The 8762-nt window shown below is 40.8% G+C and overlaps 1 protein-coding gene across 1 annotated transcript; it reads right to left on the minus strand.

Moving 5' to 3' along the window:
• Nucleotide 1: 1 nt before the first annotated feature.
• On the minus strand, nucleotides 2-8513 carry MYCBP (MYC binding protein). The gene is made up of 5 exons (XM_006886478.1): nucleotides 8456-8513; nucleotides 8180-8252; nucleotides 1594-1642; nucleotides 1280-1409; nucleotides 2-118 (listed from the first exon to the last, which is right to left on the minus strand). The coding sequence occupies exons 1-5, from the start codon at nucleotides 8468-8470 to the stop codon at nucleotides 74-76; spliced, it is 312 nt and encodes a 103-aa protein (XP_006886540.1). The 5' UTR covers nucleotides 8471-8513; the 3' UTR covers nucleotides 2-73.
• Between the last annotated feature and the right edge of the window lie 249 nt (nucleotides 8514-8762).

Raw genomic sequence — 8762 nt, forward strand, 5'->3', positions numbered from 1 at the left:
AAAGATTATATACTATACAAACTATTCAAGTCATACAAAACCATTTTTCAGTGCCTTTCAACTGAGAAGAATCCTATTCAGCACGCTTCTCCTCCTGAGGTGGTTCATACTGGGCAAGCTATGGGGCAAAAAATAGAAGTGTTAAGGTGAATTTTATTCTAAATTGGGTAAAAGCAAAACAAGATGACTTAATTATTCAATTTCATTAGTAATCCAGTATGCTTGTTAATATCAGTTTCTATACCTCTCCCTTTTAAAACCACTAAATGATTTACAATTTAGTACAAAAGGGCCCCTTTCATATAGAACTTATAAAATTACTGGAAACTAAGATATAATTCTAGTTCATGACTGTACTGCTCAACTACATGATATGCAACCACATAATATGCAAGATTTCCAAAGATTATAAAGTTGTAGTTTATATTTAACTTTGTCTTTCTCTCTACCAAAACTGAACTTTCCCCTAAAAAGTAGAGAAAAAGCAAAAAAGAAAGTCAAGAAAAAGTACACTGCCTTTGACTTAAGGGGTACCAAAAAAATTAACTGACATTTTTTTATATGAGTCTTTGATCGTTTGCAATACTGCATTTTCCCATAAATTAGATCATGGTTCCCCCTAGAGCACATTAGGCTATGGGAAGATTTGAGTTCTACCAAATCTGAGCAGCTTGTTTGCTTGTATGCTTCAGTTTCCTTATCGATATACTGGTTTCACTGATCTATCTATCAAGGTTGTTGAGATAAACGCATTGTGAGAAATACCTAGAGAAATGTAAAAGCCCCTTATGTAATTCAGAATGTGGTAAAACCTCAAAGATTTAGAATTTTGTGAAAATTCTCAAGGAAGCTGGAACAAAGGAAAAACTTGAGCACTAGCAAAAAAATACATTTACAAACTATTTTAACCAGGGCCACCATATATGAAGATTGTGCACTAAGTCTAAGAGGAGCTCTTCACAAAGCTGTGTCTTTCTGTTCACTTACTTAAATCAATTTTAAATTGATTTTAATAAAAAAAATCACCTACTTAAAATTCAATTCCTTATCAACAATATTAATTTTCTCCTTTTTCCAACACAGGTTCCCAGGAAGCTCTCTCTTGCCCACATTTATCCTATCAGAGTTGACCTAGGAGCTTTCTAAAGGGGCTTAAGTTTAGTCTTGCAGTTAATTTAGATTGATGTTTACCCTCCTTATTCCTCCACTTTCTATCAGGGAAATTTTGCTCATATCATCATTAAAATTATTTTTAACATGACTCTCTTTAAAAGTTTACCTTTGTTTTCAATTTTTTGTTTTCTTCTACAGTAGCTTCATATTTCTCTTTCATTTCTGCCAATTCTAGGCGGAGTAGTTCTATTTCTGGATTTTCTGGGGTTGCAGCTCCTAAATGATGCTTTAAAAAGCTAATACCAATGTTAAGAATTTATTTCTTCAAGTTAAATGAAACTAATTAAATAACCCAGAGGGGCAATTTATGCAGAGATCATCATTCAAAAACTTAAAGAAACTTTTCCAATAAGCATATTTCATTGAAGATTATCAGACACAAAGCTTATTTCTATCTGACTTCAGAGATGAAAAGGATACTCCAAAGCACTGTTTGGTTTCTCTGGTTCTTCATATAAGGCTACCAACACTGCAAATTAAAAAAAAGGGGGGGGGAAGCAGCAATTAGTCAAATTTGAATATACTCTTTGCATAACCATAAAACCCTCAAAACACACTGCTGTCAAAAAAATAAAAAACAACCACCACTCTGCTGTCAAGTTGGTTCACTCACAGTGACCCTGTATCAGGTTACCAAGGCTGTAAATCCTAAAAGGAAGAGACTGTTCATCTTTCTTCCCTGGAGCTGCTGGTGCATTTGAACCACTGGAGAATTTTGGTTAGCAGCACAATTCATTACAGATTTTGCAACCAGAGTTCCTTATTCCATAACCCAGTAAATAATAAGTACCTAGTATTTGCCAAACATTTGAATAGGCATTATGCATACAGTAAAGAACAAATCGGATTTTTTTCCCTCTCAACAAACTTACAGTTTAGTTCAAGGGATAAATAAGGAACCAGACAAAAAAAAATTATAAACCACAATACTAGTCTCAACCTAGAACATAAGGGAAGGATTCCTAAAGAAAGGGAAATAAGCCTAGAAGTTACATGTTTCAGGTAAAATGAGGAGGCCTGAAGCAAGAAAACAATACAATGAGGAACTGAAAATTCAAGTTTGGGTAGATAGGTGACTAATGTATTAGTATGGGAAAGATGATCAGAAATCGGACTAGGGAGGATCGTGTAAATTTGGCTGGATTTTGATCCTTAGAGAAGGCATATAATGAAACCATTTTAAGCCAGGCAGTGACTGGATCACTCAGGACTGCAGTGCAGAAGATGAACTGAAGTAAGACAAGAATAAAGGCAGGAAGCTCAGCTAAGAAGCTGATGTAATAATCCAATTAAAAACGTATACAGTGGGAAAAAAAATGTATACAGTGCCCTGCACTAGGAAAACAAGGTAGGTGTGTTTGAGAAGAATTTAGGAGAGCAGTCCATGGACCTTACTGGAGAAACTGAATAATCTTCAAGAACAAAGTTTAGATAAAACATTCTAAAAACTAAACCAAAACACTTTCCCAATGATCAGCATGCTCGAAACACCACCAAACATGTATTTAATGGTTTCATATCTAATAATTCATGTCAATACTGTCTTACTCATCTTTATATTAAATTCCTCATAGAATTAGTTTATTCCTCTAAATTAGTGGTTCACCTTTTTGTGTGTCATGGAATCCTTGGAAAAATTGGATTAAAGCCAAGAGCAATGTAAAAACACCGAGCACATATCCAGATCCCAGGTTAAAAACTGTTGTAAACCAGTTTGCATGCTTCCTCTTTGTTTTTAATTTTATTAACTTACCAAGACTTAGTATTTTTTTAAAAAACCAAATGAGGACTTCCATTGAGTTTTGATACATTTACAATACTATTAGCAACTGACATAATACTAATACCTCTCTTTTCCTGTCTTCTTTCAGCAGCAGTTCTAACAAGTAAATCAGCTGCCATCAGGTTGATTCCAAGATAGATCTCTGCTGTATAAGATTTTCAAGGCTGTGATAGAAATAGATCACCAGGAATTTCTCCCCTCATACCTCTGGTGGGTTCAAACTGCCCAACTCTTAGTTAGCAGTTGAGTACTTCTCTGTTTCCAACATCCAGGGACAGACTCCCTGACGGCTGCTGACCCAACCACCCTATTCTGACTCCTAACAACCCTATAGATCTAGACAGAACTGACCCGTAGAGTTCCCAAGGCTGCACATCTGTTCAGAAGCAGACTGCCAAAACGTTTTCCTACAGAGTTGCTGGCAGGTTAGAATTGCTGACCTTTAAGTTAGAAGCAGAGCACGTAACCATTGTACCACCAGGACAATATCTGGTAGTTACCCAAACCTGAGTCAATTCTAACTCATAGCATCCCAAGATTACCAAGTAAAACTGCCCCGTAAGATTTCCAATGCTATAAATCTTTATGGAAGCAGATAGCCCACCCTTCTTGTGTGATGTGATGGGCAGATTAGAATCAATGGCCTTTCAATTAGCAGTCCAACAATTAATCCACAGCACCACCAGGGCTCCTCTGATAGTTAAAAGCCCAAAACCTACTGCCATCAAGTTGCCTGCCACCCAGAGCAGCCCTTTACGAGGTTTCTGAGGCTGTAAATTCTAACAAAATTAGGCTACCGGGTTCAAACTGCCTGGCTTTTGGTTAGCAGGGCAACATATAACTCATTACGTCATGAGGGCTCATGGAGAGCTCCTCTGTTAGTATTTTTCCTTCAAATTATGTACCTAAACCTATTTCTTCCATTAACTTCCACTGTCTCTATTGAATCTTAACATTAATAGTCTCATATCTGACCTTTTCAAAGGTGTAGAAACACTTAATCAGAACTGGTGATTCAAATCCACCCAGCCACTCCCTGGGAGAAAGATCTGTTATCTGTTTCCATGAAGATCAAGAAATTTAAAAAAAAAAAAAAACCACCACACACCAAACCCACAACAAAACAAAAAACAGCAACAACCCTGTAGAGTAGTTATACTCTATCCCTCTGGCCACTGTCAATCAGAGTCAACTTGGTGATGCCCAACAAAATGCTGACTTTTCTGTTCTCTTATGTAAAAGACAAGGAGAACACCGTTCCTGTTATTTTCCCTCTTAACCTAGCATCTATGATTTCTGGGGATTAATGTAATGCTCAAAACAACATAATAATTTATATGCTGGTAAAATTAAAATATGTTTCTTCTTTCAAATGACTTACCATCATCATTTATCTTTAACCATACTGTCTTACAGAGTTTTAACATAATAATTGTAGTTGCAAATCCTTATGGGAACTAAAACTGGATAAAATCTGTAAATTCTGTGTGAAGTATCAGTGTTTGAGGTTGAAAAATCAAATGTTAAACAGACTTAACATAGGTACTATGTTGTCAAATGTTTTACTTAAATAATAAAAAAAAAGGTGGGGGGGAACCCTCAAACTCATTACTTCTGAGTCAAAACCAACTCATAGCTGACCCTCCCGTAGCTCTCAATCGCACGGGATGAAGCTGTGCACCTTTCTTCCTCGGAGTCACTGACGGACTCAAACTGTCTTGGGGTTAGAAGCCCAACTCCCTACAGCTAGGCCATAGAGCATGTTCTGTTGTTATTGAGGGGACTGGAAATCTAGGGAAATTGAGGATTTATAATCCAGTAGACCTGAACAAGGAAAATAAATCCTTGTATGGCCACAGTGATGCATCTTCTGTACTATCACTTTCCTACAACTATTACTTCTCTGCCTTTTAGCATTCTTCTACTCATTCTGCCCAGCCTCCCTGGCCTAATACTTACCTGGAACTCAAGACTCTGACAATACTTCTCAAGAAGTCTTCCTCCACTCATTCTATAAAATGGTAAACATTTATCACTTTTTATGCCTAGCTTGCTGTCTTCATTCATTTATAACACTTAACCACTAGCTGGCACTATGTAATTATCTGTCCCTCTCAACTAGAATGTTGTTGTTCCCATCAAGTCAACTATGACACATAGTAACCCTACGAACAAAGACTCTAAACTTTGCCCTATCCTGAGCCAACCTCACCACCTCTGACATACCTGACCCCATTGCTACATTCATCTCATCCAGACTATTCCTCTCCTACACTAACCTACCATTCCAAGCATGATCTCCAAGGACTGGTCTCTCCTGACAACCCATTCAAAGTATGTGAGATGACGTTTCAAAATCCTTGCCTCCAAGGAGCACCCTTTCCAGGACAGACCTGTTTGTTCTCTTGGCAATCCATGATATGTTCAATATTCTTCTCTAGCAACACAACTCAAAGGCATCAATTCTTCTTCTGTCACATCCTTATTCACTCATTATCCAGCTCTCAGATGCATCAAGATTATCAAGCAACTGAGAAGACCATAGCTAATGCTTTAGATTGGCATCATTGCTTTTTAGCACTCTGGAGAAGTCCCTGACAGCAGATTTTCCCAGTGCAACTCATCTTTTGATCTCCTGACTTCTGGTCCCAAGTTGTGAATCAAAGCAAGTTGAAATTGTTAACAACTTGAATCTTTATGTCTCATGATGCTGCCTATTGGCCCAGTGGGGAGGATTTTTGTCTTCTTGATATTGAGATGAAATGCATACTGAAGACTACAGTCCCTGATCTTTTGTAGCAAGCACTTCAAGCCCCTCAGTTTCCTTAAGCAAAGTTGTGTCATTTGTGTAATGCAGGTTGTTTATGAATCTTCCTCCAATCCTGATGCCACATTCTTAAATTTCAGTGTCTTGAATGATCTGTTCAGCATATATATTTAGAAAATGTGGACTCCTTTCTTGATTTTGAATTATGCAGTGTTCCCTTGCTCTATTTGGAAAACAGCTTCTTGGTCTAGGTATAGGCACAATCAGGTGTTCTAGGATTCCCATTCTTAATGTTAGCCCCAATTTGTTGTGATCCACACAAATGCCTTTGCATAGTTGAAAAAACACAAATAAGACATCCTTCTAGTCCTTCTAGTGTTTTCTTGTTTTAGCCAGGATCCACCTGACATTGTCAGTGATATCCCCAGTGCCAGAGGCTCTTCCAAACCCAGCTTGTTTTTCTGGTGGTTCTCTGCTGAGGTACTGTTCTAGTTGTTTTTTGGATAATCTTCGGCAAGATTTTGCTTGCAAGTGACATTAATGATATTGTTCAATAATTTCCACATTCTGATGGTCACCTTTTTTAGAAATGGGCATAAATATGGATCTCTTTCAGTCAGCTGGCCAGATAGCTGTCCCTCTATATTTCTTGGCAAAAACTACACCCAGGACTGCATCTGTTTGTTGAAATACATCAGCTGGTATTCCATCAATTTCCTGGGGCCTTATTTCCTACCAATTCCTTCAGAGCAGCTTGAACTTCTTCCTTTATTGAGCGTATGCTACTTCTTGAAATGGTTCTGTGTCAGCAAATTCTTTTTATTACAGTGACTCTGAGGAGAATATAAACATATAAAAGCAGGAAAATACATTCATGCCACCACTCCCACTGCTCTGTTCTCATGGTCATGAGCCAGATTTGACTTGAAGGTACTTAGTAACATGCCCAGTGCCTGAAACAAGATTTCAACAAACAGATCTCCTGCACTCTCTCTCTTATTGCCACTGAGTCAGAACAACTAAGTAATAGGTAACATTCTGTGGGTTTTCAGAGCTATAAACAACATGGGAGAAGACTATTCATCTTTCTCCCCTGAGAGCCACTGGTGAATATGAACCACAGAGGGGTACAGCCTTTAGGGTAGCAGTGCAACTTCCTATGGACTACCAGAGCTCCCTCAATGGAAAAATAAGTTTGTGGGGATATTCCACAGGGCAGTGTCATTAGCATTCCAAGCATGTGTGACTTTCAGAAATAACACAGCATGGCACTTTCAGAGAAGACCCTGAATGCTTGAAGTTTATTTGTAGAGACATTGTGAAATTATCATGAAACCCAAAAGAGGTAGTAATACAACATATGTAACTAAAAACCCTGCTTCCTGCCAAGACTCAGACCTGCTCCTCTCTAGAATTTCACCCTCAACTTTGCCCAAAAAACAATTACCAAATTATTTTTCAGACACTTCCTATTCTCATAGAGACCTAGGTCCTTATTCTTGCCAACTCCTCCAATTCTATATGCTTGACAATCCCAGGTAGTGGCAACATAGCAAGCACTTAAATTCCTACAGAGCTGAAGATGTTAAGCAGAGCCTCCAAGTGGTACAAACTGTGGTTCTAGATCGTATTCGAAGAAAGGTCTGGTGATCAACTTCAGAAAAATCTGTCTTTGAGCCCCCTATTGAACAGTTCTCCAGTACTTAAATGGGGAGTCAGAATGGCCTGTACAACAACTAGTCTAATGAAGTCAGCAGCACACTCTCCCAGAACCCTCCTGTTCCTCCCACCGTACTCACTGACTTAAGACTTAGATCCTTACCCCTTCTCAGAGGATGAGATACAATGTAATAGTAAACTTCCGTTTTAAAAAGATAAAACCGCATAACCACATCGGTGTGCCCTCAAACTCTCAAGTGTTATTCTACTCTGTACAATGTAAGGACTGATGAGACCCAAGAAACGGGCCGGGGGGGGCGGGGGCCACAAATTATTAATTGCCTACCATAGAGATTAGGTTTAGCTACTTCACAGCTCACTTTAGATCTACCTGGTTTCTCACTCGCCCCTGGGGGGAGGGGGTGTGTGAAGGCGGGCAAACTGTTTCTCAACAACATTCTGATGCTCTGCAAGACCTGTAAGGCGCGAATGCGGACGTCGAGGTCTTTTACAATCCTACTCACTGCGGCTGCTCAAAGCAAAGCAACGGAAGTTGGGCAAGACTTTGCAACAGCTGCGAGAGTTTCACTCCCTAGCCAGGACAGTGGTAGCGTGGATGAGCCTGCCCCATCGGAGTGCGCCCGGCATGTGTCGGCCCTCGCAGAACCCCAGGGCCCACCTTCCTGGACCCTGTAAGGGGGCCACCTGTCCTCCCACTGCCACACTACGGACCTTAAGAGACTCAACGCCGACAGGCAGGATGCGGGCAAGAAGCACGATCATCAAGTTATGCTCACCCTTTGTCAGCGTGTCCAGAACCCCCGACTTCTCTAAGTACCTCCGGAACTGTTCGCGCTTCGAGTCGGCGGCCTGAGGAGACACGGCGGGGTCAGTGGCCAAAGCCCAAAAAGGGCCAAAGCAGCAAGAAGGCGCCGGGAGTCCGGCAACCCCACCTTCTCCTCGCTAACTCAGGCTCCCCCCCAAAACCTCCGCGCACGTCCCTATTCCCGCCCGTCACCGACCAGCAGCTGGCTATCGTCCTCACACCCCTAGCCACGCCGCTTCCCCCTCACTTTGTAATGGGCCATAGTGACAGCGGCAGCGGCGGAGCTGGCGCCGGAGACAGTGGCTGGCGGGCTACGGTCCGCACCGTGCATGCGCGAAACCGGCCTTGCGCCTGCGCACTTGCAAATCACGGCAGGGGTCCCGCGGGGCGTGGCCTGTTTTCATGGCGACCAGGACGCTCTGGATTCCCCTAAGTCAACCTAACCGAAGGAAGCTGCATATGCCCGCCCCACCGGCTATCAAAGCCGCACGTCTTTTTCCTCTTCCGGCCAGCACAGATAGCGAGTTGCTTAGCAAAAGGCGAGGTTATAGTGA

This window comes from Elephantulus edwardii, unplaced genomic scaffold, assembly GCF_000299155.1.
Source record: "Elephantulus edwardii isolate Elephantulus edwardi_28Jun2011 unplaced genomic scaffold, EleEdw1.0 scaffold00049, whole genome shotgun sequence".
Lineage (NCBI taxonomy): Eukaryota > Metazoa > Chordata > Mammalia > Macroscelidea > Macroscelididae > Elephantulus > Elephantulus edwardii.

What these genes read in the sequence shown, in the direction of transcription:
- MYCBP (XM_006886478.1), bottom strand. An exon ending in AAACCAAACAGTGCTTTGGA is followed by an intron (nt 1,410 to 1,593) that starts GTATCCTTTTCA and finishes CATTGGTATTAG; the next exon opens with CTTTTTAAAGCATCATTTAG. An exon ending in ACAAAAAATTGAAAACAAAG is followed by an intron (nt 119 to 1,279) that starts GTAAACTTTTAA and finishes TTTGCCCCATAG; the next exon opens with CTTGCCCAGTATGAACCACC.